Source organism: Agelaius tricolor, unplaced genomic scaffold (genome assembly GCF_023055355.1).
Source record: "Agelaius tricolor isolate 1412-34295 unplaced genomic scaffold, bAgeTri1.0.p SCAF_3, whole genome shotgun sequence".
Taxonomy (NCBI): Eukaryota; Metazoa; Chordata; class Aves; order Passeriformes; family Icteridae; genus Agelaius; species Agelaius tricolor.
Window position 1 is genome coordinate 66,766,387 of NW_027269263.1, and position 11,673 is coordinate 66,778,059.

General features: G+C 50.8%; 1 protein-coding gene across 1 annotated transcript in view; it reads right to left on the bottom strand.

The window, feature by feature from the left end:
* Positions 1-11,282, bottom strand: part of PFKFB3 (6-phosphofructo-2-kinase/fructose-2,6-biphosphatase 3) — a 45,715-nt gene extending 34,433 nt beyond the window's left edge. Inside the window, exon 1 of the mRNA XM_071424156.1 lies at positions 11,081-11,282. Coding sequence (XP_071280257.1) covers positions 11,081-11,096 — 16 coding nt within the window. The 5' untranslated portion in view covers positions 11,097-11,282. The remainder of the gene's footprint in view (positions 1-11,080) is intronic.
* Between the last annotated feature and the right edge of the window lie 391 nt (positions 11,283-11,673).

Below are 11,673 nucleotides of genomic sequence, written 5' to 3' on the forward strand. Positions count from 1 at the left end.
TAGGATGAGGGAAGAGATGAGGATCTGACTCCATGTTTCAGAAGGCTGATTTATTATTTTATGATATATATTATATTAAAACTATACTAAAAGAATAGAAGAAAGGATTTCATCAGAAAGCTAGCTAAGAATAGAAAAAGAATGAAAACAAAAGCTTGTGGCTCAGACAGAGAGTGACTGTGATTGGCCATTAATTAGAAACAACCACATGAGCCCAATCCCAGATGCACCTGTTGCATTCCACAGCAGCAGATAACCATTGGTTACATTTTGTTCCTGAGGCCTCTCAGCTTCTCAGGAGAAAAAAATCCTAAGGAAAGGATTTTTTCATAAAAGATGTCTGTGACAGGTTTGGGATGAAGGTGGGGCAGCCAGAGGGCCACAAGATCTGCTTAGAGCATGGATGTGCTGTGCCCCTGCCTGTCCTGCCCTAAACACTGGCACTCATTCCAGACCCAAACAGCTGAATATCTCTGAAAACCCATCTCAAACCCATCACAAACCCATGTGAGCCCAGAGCAAGCACAGCTCCCCTGCACACGTGCAGGAGCACACGCAGCCACCCCAGCCCTGGCAGCCTCCAGTGCCTCGGGATGCTGCTCACAAATCTGGTCCTCTTGCATTCAGGCAGAGCCAGTCATCGATGGCAGGGGTGACTAAAGCTCAGCACTGGCACATGCCAGCCCCATCCCACGCTGCCTTGTCCCATCTTGCCTGCAGCTGGGCCACCCAGCCCCGTGTGACAGCACAGGCCAAGCCAGGCTGGAAAAGGTAACCTCAGGTCATCCAGAATTTGGGCTAGGAAAGTCACATCCATAAAATAGAATGCTTCCCACCCTCGTGCCTTCCACCTAATTGCTGCTGCTGTTGCAACAGCCCTACATGATCTAATGGTTTATTACATTGTTCTTTTATTTATGGTGTAAGTGTTTTGGACGTGATTGGTTTCTCAGCAGCTCAGCTGCACCCAAAAATTATTAAGAGAAGAAAAAAAATAAAAAGGGAAAGGAGAAACACGACAGCAACCAGAGGTGATTTAATGTTGAAGGGAAACAAAGGCTTTGCTGACTGTGTTCCCCTGGGCACGTGATCTTCACAGCTGGCAGGAGATGGAAATCCATTCCCTGCCTTTGGCAAAGCCACCTTGGAGAAAAAAAATAAACACAAAAATCACTGCTGGCAGGTGCCTCTTCTGCCTCAACTCATCCTGCTCAGCTTGGTGCAGCAACATGGAGATTTTGGTGGTGAAGCTACTCCTGAGTTCTTCTTCCCACCCCAAAGCCTCTTCCTCAGCCATGAAAGAGATCCAGCCCTCCAGCTGGGAAATGGACACAGGCTGGGAAAAAAAACCCCAAATGCTACCATTTATTGTTATTTATTATTATTCTATATAGAGTTTATTCTACAAATTTATTTTTCTTTATTTTGCTCTGAATGGGAATGTTGTTTTGTGAGCACGGATCCATCCCTGGAGCAATTGGTGTTGGCATAAAGACATCCCACATTCCTTTGGTGGAAGGGCTTTATCAGGGTGCCTAAATCACAGCCTCAGCTATGTCCTGCTGCTCCTGTGAGAAATCCCTTGCTAAGAAGGAGGATTTCTAAGAAAGTCAGTGAGAAGGAGAAAAAAACCAAAAACAAGTAAAATTCTCAAATCTCTGCTCCAGCCATGTTAGAGTCTCCTACTGGCATTAAGGTGAGTGCTTGCCTGGGTCATACCTGGCATGAAAGCACAAGAAAGAACAATTTTCCTCCAAATAAATTCATTTTAGTGGCTGAGAAGCCTTTATTTTGCACTTGTACCAGTGACCTGGCAGTGCTCACTTGCATTTTTGGGGTGGAAAAATTTGGTCTCCTGAGCACAGAACTCAGCAGTCCTCACCTTCAAGCCCACGAGCAGGACCCAGTGCAACCCTGATTATCTCCCAGTAAAAGCAGCTGACACTGTGGCTTCCCAGTTTCAGTCTCTGGCTCAACAGAGACTGAATCTGGGAAGCCACATCCCTCCTTGGGGCTCATGGATTTGGGAGCAGGAGATACAAAACCCAATTTTCCTCCCAGTACTTTGGGCTTACCTAGGAACAGAGGCCAGACAAAGTTAAAAGAATAAAAATGGATATATTTAATGAAGGGCCTTCAGGTACATTAAGGGCAGACAAAGCCTCCCCAAGGGGCTACACCCAAAAATGAATGACTGTCACAAGTTTTTCAGACATGTATGAGTTTGGTCTGTTTGCATATCAGGGGTTAGTGAAGTCACATACCCCCAGTTTGCTCCCCTCCCCAATTCACTTTTGTTTAGACTTTTGGGGAGGCTGTAGGATATCCTTGGATCTCAGGCCCAGAGGGATTGTTCTGTCTGACCAAAATGTGAAGACATTTTGTGAAGTTGTCAAGTGAACTAACACTTTATATGGAGTAGACAAAGCCTCCCCAATGGGCTACACCCAAAAATTAATGACAGTCACAAGTTTTTCAGACATGTATGAGTTTGGTCTGTTTGCATATCAGGGGTTGATGAAGTCACATACCCCCAGTTTGCTCCCCTCCCCAATTCACTTTTATTTAGACTTTTCAGGATCTGAGGCTGTAAGGTGTGCTTGAAACTCAGATCCAGAGGGATTGTTCTGTCTGACCAAAATGTAAAGATATTTTGTGAAGTTAACTAACACTTTATAGGGAGTAGACAAAGCCTCCCCAGTGGGCTACACCCAAAAATGAATGACAGTCACCAGTTTTTCAGACATAAATGAGTTTGGTCTGTTTGCATATCAGGGGGTAGTGAATCACATACCCCCAGTTTGCTCCCCTCCCCAGTTCACTTTCATTTAGACTTTTGGGGAGGCTGTAGGATATCCTTGGATCTCAGGCCCAGAGGGATTGTTCTGTCTGACCAAAATGTGAAGACATTTTGTGAAGTTGGTGAAGTTAACTAACACTTTATATGGAGTAGACAAAGCCTCCCCAATGGGCTACACCCAAAAATTAATGACAGTCACAAGTTTTTCAGACATGTATGAGTTTGGTCTGTTTGCATATCAGGGGTTAATCAAGTCACATACCCCCAATTTGCTTCCCCCTCCCCTGCAAATTCACTTGGAGAATCCCCCAAATTCACTTTTGTTTAGACTTTTCGGGATCTGAGGCTGTAGGGTGTGCTTGGATCTCAGGCCCAGAGGGATTGTTCCATCTGACCAGATTTTGAAGACGTTTTGTGAAGTTTGTGAAGCTAACTAACACTTTATATGGAGTTCAGAGTTCCGCGCTACAGGATATGAAAAATAGAAGAGCAAATAGAAGAGCCCAAGTCACCGGCACCACGGGGAGACACTGACACATGATCCCTGTTGTTTACCAGGCTCAGCTGCTCTCGGGGCTTCCTGGAAAGAGCAGCAAAGGGCACACACACACACACAGACACAGACACACACAGGAGCAGGGTTCCTGCACGCTCCCTTCGCGTGGCTGCGAGGAGCCCGGAGCGCTCCACGGGATGGGGGCGTGCGGGGCCCGTGGGGCCGGCCCTGCCAGCAGAGCCACTCAAATGACAAACCCAGCTGGTAAACAAGCTCAGCCCGGTGCCCTGGGAAAGGCTCTCGGGGCGTCCGGGCGGGTAAACAAGCTGCAGCGGCGGCTGGAGGGGAGCGGAATGAATAAATAACTCGGGCTGGGTGAAGGGATGCAGCTGTTTCACACCAGCCCAAAGCGGGGCTGGGGCTACACAAGGACATGGCAATACCTCCTTTTCTCCGTGAATTACCACCACCTTCCCCACCATCCCTTCCCCATCACCCCTTCCCCACCATCCCTTCCCCATCACCCCTTGCCCATCACCCCTTCCCCAGCAGCATCGTTTCTCCCCAGCCCATCTCACAAGGAGGCATTGGTCTGTCTCAGCTTGCCCCCTCTGCCCTCAGATGATCTTTTCCAGGGCTGAGCAAAGCTGCCCTTGATTCCCAACCCCAATCAACATCTCTGCAGGTGGGGTTTTAGCACCCTGCTCCTGCCCACAGGGGTTGATTTGGAAGCTCTGCGCTGCACTGCAAGGAACCTTGCCCCAGTGGTATCCCCAAAATGGAACTACACAGGGAACACACACCTCAGGATGCTCTGGTACTGCCAGGATTGGTGCAGAGAGAGCTGGATCCATGGACATGAGCAGCTAAAGGCACCACCAGCACAGCCTCCAGCCCATCTCAGCCCTCCCGTGCCTCAGTTTCCCCTGCCTCAATTGATAAAGCTGGAAATCACCCAACAAGGAGGAAAGGACTGGGGAGAGGGGGAATAAAAAGGTCTCAGCAGTCAGTTCTGAACAAGCAGCATGAAGTCCCAGAAGTAAATATTATTATTATTATTATTATTGTTATTATTATTATTATTATTATTAATTTATAACTAAATAAATGGGAAGGCAGGGAAACCAAAAGGAAAGCCCAATTCCATGATGTTTTAGCAAGAGGGTGGCATACAAAATGCAGAAAGGTTGGGTTTTCTGGACTGGACTGGATGGTGCTGCTTCCTCAGCACCAAGGAAGGGCACATCTCACGCCAGGCCCTGTGGTTTTTTGGAAGAGGTTCAGTCTGGGATGGGACAAGGTGGGCAATAGCTGGGAGATGTTTTCAGAATTGGGTATTTGGGAAAGGACAAAATGAGAGTGATTTTGTTGTCCAGGGAGGAGAAAACTGGGGAATAGCTTTCAGCCTGGAAAAGGATGCTATGGAGAAGGTAACAGCTGTCCTTTATAGCAAGGAATATTTAAGGTTTATACAAGATCTGCTGCCCCAGTGGAATCCCAATACCCCTTGCCAGGACAAGGAATTCTCCAGAGGAAAACACAAAGGAAACCTAAATCTGCTTGTGTGGGCTTCATCTTGACTCCCAGCTGGGGACTGTGCCCCATCCTTTTTATTTTTTCCCCAACCTTAAAGTGTAGTAATGATGGGAAAGAGAATCAGGTGCCCTGCAGAGATGTGAGTGCCTGCACGCACACACCAGGAAAACAGAGATCACACCTTGCTGGCTGCTGGTTTTGAAATCCTCCCACGTCCCTCCATGAAAAAAAAAAAAAACCCAAAAAACCTGTGGTCATCTGATTTAAAGCCTTTGGAGCTGTTTTGTGCTGAGATCAATTTCTCCATCACAGAGGGTGTGTTAGGGAAAGGTTCAGCACGGCAGCAGCTCTGCTGGCAAGGCTCCCAGTGGCACAGGGATGGTGGAATGCCAGGTGGAGAAGGGACCTGGGGTGTTGGTGGTGGGATCTGAGCGCTGGGGTGAAGCCCAAGCCCAATCTGAGCTGCTCTCCTGTGTGGTAGAACCACTGAGCTTGGTTTCAGCTGGTGGCTGGAGATACAGCAGTGGAGAATCCTTCCCCATCCCTGCCAGGAGGGAGGCAGGACAGCAAAAGGAGGGGTTTTCCAGCATCCTGAGTTGCTTGGTGGGGTGCTGGCCCTGGCAGGGAGGTTATAGGTGTGTCTGCCTGCTCCCAGGCTGGGCCATGAGGATGTACCTTCAATATTGTTACGTGGTTTAACTCCCAGACTCAGGAAGTCTGAGAGCTGCTAACAACCCACATCTGTCCTGTCCCCACCAGCTGCTTTCTGTGGAGTCATCAGAATGCAGAGCAGGTGCCAAAAGTCCCCCTGCAGCCTTTAGAAGCCTCCCACAAGAGTTTCTAGTGCAGTGGGGGTTCCACCTGCAGCTGGTGGCAGCCAGGATGTCCCCCCTGGCCACCATGGCCTGGCATGTACACCAGCACCTTGAGACCTGGTGGCCTCTGCTGCTTGCTTGTGCATGACCCAGTGAGTGATAATTGGAACAAAACCAGGCATGGTGACCCTGAAATCCATTAAAAACTCCCCATGAGTGGCCATAAATGGTAAAGAAAGTGCAAAGGCCAAGAGGCAGTGGAAAGGTCGTGCTCACCCAGGGCTTCCTTGGAAGTGCAGGGAGGGGTGAGATGTGGGACAGACAGCTGCTCCTTTGGGTGCTTTGAGGCTGCTGAGGTGAAAGGGGACGAAATGAAACCAAGAGCCAGAGTGAAAATACCACAGTGAGAACCACAGGCCAGGGGACACAGCAGGATGGGAGGGGATTTCCAGCCTTCCAGGGAAGGTGTTCAGTGAAAACAAGGTGCTGGTTTGACTCAGGCACGGGCCTGTGAGTCAGGAGAGCCAGGGCCAGTTCTGCCACACGTTTCCTCCCTGCTCCTTGAGCAGACACCCACGGTGTCACTGTCACCAGGGAGCTGCAGCTGGCAGGACCCCCTCAGGCAGCTCCCGACTCCTCACGAGGCTTCTCTGCATCCATCGGTGCTTAAAAACCCTGCCCAGTGCCTCTGACAGGAAATCCTGGATCAAACCTTTCCCAGGGCTGCCGGGAAGCCACGACATCAAGGAGTGCTGGGTGACATGGCCAGCAAAGGCAGCAGCATGTGGGACTGCAGGGCATTGCCAGCAATCCAGAAACCCTCCCAAAGTGATGAGATTGTCCCTTCCAGTACCTAAAGAAAGCTGCAGAAAGGCAGTTCTCCACTTTAGCTGTACCCATTCTGCCAAAGCAGAGTTTCCCATCAGGGGGTGCTGTGATCTGAGTCACTGCAGGAGCTGGCACAGCCAGGAAGGGCTCGGTGGCTCAGGGGACAGGCAGCAGAAGGGACAGCGCTGGGATGTGGCACAGTCCTGCCCTTTCCCTTCATGCTGCAGGCAAAAGGCGCCTCTGCCCCTGCTAGCAAGAGCCTCCTTGGTCAGAGCAGGCAGAAATGAGAGCAGGGGATGGATGTTGGAACTTCTTGTGCTAACAGGATGTGCAAAGCAGGGGCAGCAGTAGAAGAGTGAGGGGTCCTGCCCATGAGACCCCACCTGGAGCACCACGTCCAGCTCAGGGTCTCCAATACAAGAAGGACGTGGAGCTGTTGGGGCAAGTCCAGAAGAGGCCATGAAGATGCTCCAAGGGCTGGAGAACCTCTGTTATAGAGCCAGGCTGAGAGAGAGGAGGTGTTCAGCCTTGAGAAGGCTTTGGGCAGATCTTAGGGCCCCTTCCAGTGCCTAAAGGGAACCAATTTTTAAAGGGGACAGATTTTTAGCAGGGTCTGTTGCAATAGGACAAGGGGTGATGGTTTCAAAGTGATGGTTTCAAATATGTATTAGGAAGAAATTTATATATATAAATTATATATATATAAATATATATAATTTATATATAAACGTTATTTTTATATATTATTTATATATAATTTATAATATATATTTTTATATAATTTATAATATATATATAAAATTTTTTCTCCTTCCTTATATTTCTATATATAAATAAATATATATATATATATATGTATATATAAATTTTTATATATAGAAATATAAGGAAGGAGAAAAAAATTTCTTCCTTATTAGAAGAAAAATTTCTTCTAATAAGGAAGAAATTTTTTATGATGAGGGTGGTGAGACCCAGGCACAGGTTGCTCAGAGAGGTGGTGGATGCCCCATCCCTGGAAGTGTTCAAGGTGAGGCTGGAGTGGACTTTGAGTAACCTCATTGAGCACAAGATGTTCTTGCCTTGTCAGAGGACTTGGAACTGGGTGATCTTTTACATCCTTTCCAACCCAGACTGTTCCATGCTTCTGTCATCCTGTGTTCATTCTCTGCTCACTCGCATTCCCTCTTATCTCCAGCTCCTTCCCAGCCAGCAGCACAGGGATTTCATTTGTCCTTTGACAGATGACAAATGTCCTGCTGGCTGGCAGTGCCCTGCCAGCTTATCACCTGCACACTCCCAGGCTCCCTGGCATCAGCTGCAGTAATTAAATCAGATTTTTCAGGAAGGGCACTTTAGGTGAAAGCTCCCAGCACCTCCTGATAGCAGAGCTGCAGCCACAGACAGGCCTTTGCCAGGGCAGTGGCACTGCCTGGGGACCAGGGCTCTCTCCAGTGCTCCCAGCTGATGCAGCAGTGCTGGGAGAAATTAATTTCCTTCCTAAGCTCGTTCCTCCTGGCTATGCTTGAGCACCCCTGCTAGAAATACCTTTCTTTAATACCTGAAACTGCCAAATGCCTTGAGGTTGGCTAAATGGCAGCTGTGACACAGCCAGGGAGTGCAGGTCCTGTGGCAATGCCACTGGCTAAGATGCCCAAGGAGAAAGGAGGCAGAACAGAGCCAAGGCAACCAGGATTTCACAGACACAGGAAAGGGCTGCCAAAGCTGCAAGCAGCGAGAAACCAGCCAGAACAGGGGTGGAGCTTGCATTTTCCACCACAGGATGCTCCATTTCCACACAAAGACAGCTGAGAGCCTCCAAAATGCTCATCCCAAAGCGTCCTTGTGCCTCAAGAGGGTCTACAGAGCAGCAGCCCTTGGGCAGAGCCTCCTGTTTGCAGCCTGGATCAGCCCTGAGGTGAGATGCTGCTCCCAAAAGGCTCCCAGAGTAAAGGCTCAGCCTCCTTGCCAAGCTGCCTGGAGTCCCCATGTCCCTCTGGGAGGGTCAGGAGCACAGCCAGATCCCAACCCAGCTGAAGCCACCACCTTGAGCAAGGATTTTTATGCACCAAGCTGAACTAGAAGGAAAATATCTTCACACCCAGCTCTCCTGCACACTCAGCATGTGCACAGCTTGCTGTGGGCAGCTCTTGAAGGGCAGCCACAAGGCCGTGCTCTGCACAGCTCTGCCCTTGGTGGCTTGTGGATGGTCCCTGGGGAACCCAGCAGCCACTGAGCAGTGCTCCAGGCAGGGCTGGTGCTGTGGGGATGCTCTGAGCTGAGGTTAAAGGCTGCAGCCAGGTCACAGCACTGCTAAGCCACCACTAAACCATGTCCCCAAGTGCCACATCTGCATGTCTTAGATCCCTCCAGGGATGGTGACTCCACCATTCCCCCAGGCCCCTCTTTCCCAGTGCTTGACTGTGGCATTCACATTTTCTGAAAAAATCCCTTCACCCAGGATTTCTCTCCTGGGAAGCTGAGAAGCCTCAGAGACAAAGGAAAACAAATTCTTATCTCATTTGCTTCTCCTGTGTTGTGCTCACATGTGGAATGTGTTTGGAGATTGTTTATCAACAGGTGATTGTTTCATTGGTTTCATGTGAATTATTTTGACTCATTGACCAATCAGGGCCAGGCTGTGTCGAGGCTCTGGAGAGAGTCACGAGTTTTCATTATTATCCTTTTAGCCTTCTGTAAATATTCTTTAGTGTAGTATTCTTTAATATGATATAGTAGATAAAATAATAAATGAGCCTTCTGAGAACATGGAGTCAGATTCATCATTCCTCCCTGCCACGGGGCACCCCACAAATACAATACTTGGCAACCCTTGTGGTGACAAAATTATTCCCAAAATACACCAGCAATGGACAAACCCCATGCACACCGGCTTCTCTGCCACCTTGGAGCCGCAGGCACGGAGCTGCTCTGGCATTTCAAGGTTGACCTCTAGAGGAAGTTTGGAGGCAGACGAGCCACGGCTGCCACGGTGCCACAGGGGCTGCAGGACAGAACCGCCGAGCATCCGCGGGTCAGCTGTGCCCTGTAAATCCTGCAGCGATGGCAAGCGCAGCACGGTGTCCCAAAGCACCCGGTCCAGGTGTGCTGGGCAGCACCGCGTGGAAAAGCATCAATTGCTGCAAATCCACCTTGTGTCCCCAAGTGCTGGAGCCCTGCCCTTCATTTCCACCCCAGCAGGGCCACGGGAGCTGCTCAGCAGCACGGGAAATAACCCCCAGCTCCCTCCCTGCTCCCCCGCTCCGCTCTTTTAAAGCCTCACATGCTCTTTCCTCCCCAGCATCTCTCCCTCTGCTCCAGATGAATCCGTTTATCACCTACAATTAATTAAACTGTGCGCTGTCAAGCTGCGAGGGTGTGAAGCCCATCCTGCTGCGCTGAGCTCCAAAGGCAGCGCAAGCCTCGGCGCCTGAGATGCGGCTCTGTGAGCATCACTGCGGGCAGCCCCGGAACGTCCTCCAAAAAAAACACAAAATCCAGCCCTCTCCCCGCCGGTTTCATCCCTCCCTGCTGCTTTGCGATGTGCCAGCGCCAGTGTGTGACACCTCTGTCCCTGCCCCCGCCGGCCGGAGCACCTGTGTGCGATGCTGGGCAGCGCCTTCCGCCCGTGTCCGTGCACATCCCGAGTTAACCCTGCCTGCCCTGGCTCGTCTGTCTCCCGGAGAAGGCTTTTCCCCTTCTATTTCTCCAAAAGAAACCACCACAAGCATCCCACTCCCAGCTTCCCTCTGGACAGAGGAGGAGGTGACACTTAAGAGTCTCTGCCTCCCCTGGTTCGTCTGTCTCCTGGAGAAGGCTTTTCCCCTTCCCTTTCTCCAAAAGAAACCACCACAAGCATCCCACTCTGTGTCCCACCGATTCTCTCTGGACAGAGGAGGAGGAGGTGACATTTAAGAGTCTCTGCCTCACAGCAGCCCGGAGAGGATGGAAACTCCTCCACAGCAGCACAGGAAGCACCCAGCAGGGCTTTAGATCCCATATTTCAGCACCCAGCAGGGCTTTAGGTCCCATATTTGATGCTTCTTGCCCACACTGCCAAGCCAGGGGGCGGCGAGTGGGGATTTCTGTGGAAAAGGGATGGTTTGGGGTGCAGATCTGAGGCATGGAAGGTGAGGGTCGTTTACCTGCCCAGTCTCTCCTTCCAGCCCCTCCCAAGGACACAAGTGCCCGCAGGCATTGCATTCTCAGCTGCATCGGCCCCAGCAGCACCCCCGGCCAGAACCATCCCTGTGCCCTCTGTCCCCAGCCCCCGAGGGAGGACAGCAGCTCCTGCCCCTCGCAGGGCACAGACGGAAAACCCCACAGGAAAGGCGGAGAGGGGACAGCCGCCCTTTTCAGGCTGCACAGAGCACACCCGCACAACCTCACGGGTGTCCCCCATCCATCCTCCCCCAAACCCCAAAGCCGGCGGTGCGGCAGAGCCGGGCACAGCCCGGGGCTCCCATCGCCCACCCTGCCGGAGCCACCCCTGGGTGCCCAGGTAATCCCTGGGTGCCCAGGCGGTCCCTGGGTGCCCAGGTAATCCCTGGATGCCCGAGTAGTCCCTGTGCGAGCATCCCGGGATGCTGCCCTCCCCTCCATCCCTACCTTTGCGGAACGGCATGGAGCGGGAGGAGGCAGGGCTGGCTCGGACGCCTGGGTTCCCCGGACGTGGACGGCTTCTCTTCGATATAAACAATAAAAAATGTACATATATTTCCTCTGTATCTCTATTTCTTTCCTTCCTCCTCCTTCTTTCAGGAGGAAACGGACATATTTGGGCAAAGCCCGGCAGAAACCAGCGTCATTCCGAGGGTGGCACTGCAGAAGGGAGGAAGTTCTTGCAGTTTCAGAGCTTTTAACCCTTCACTTCCCGGAGACAGCAGAGATGGGAGGGAGGTGACAGGGAGCTGATTGCCTTAGAAAAGGGTGGAAGGTACTGGGAAAGGGTTTTTGAGTGGATTTGTGGTGTTTTTTTCTTGGCAGGAGCAGTACAGAACTGGGTGTAATGGATGTGGGTGTGATCGTGGAATTTTGGCCTCCTGCATCACTTATGCAAATTTGTGAGCTCATCAGAGCACCAATCCCATCTTCTCTGTGGGACAAACTCAGAAAACCCAGCTGCTTCAGAAACAAGGGGGTCAGAAACTCAGATCCCCCTGTTCAGCATCTCCTGCCCTTGCACAGGGCACTGGAAATTC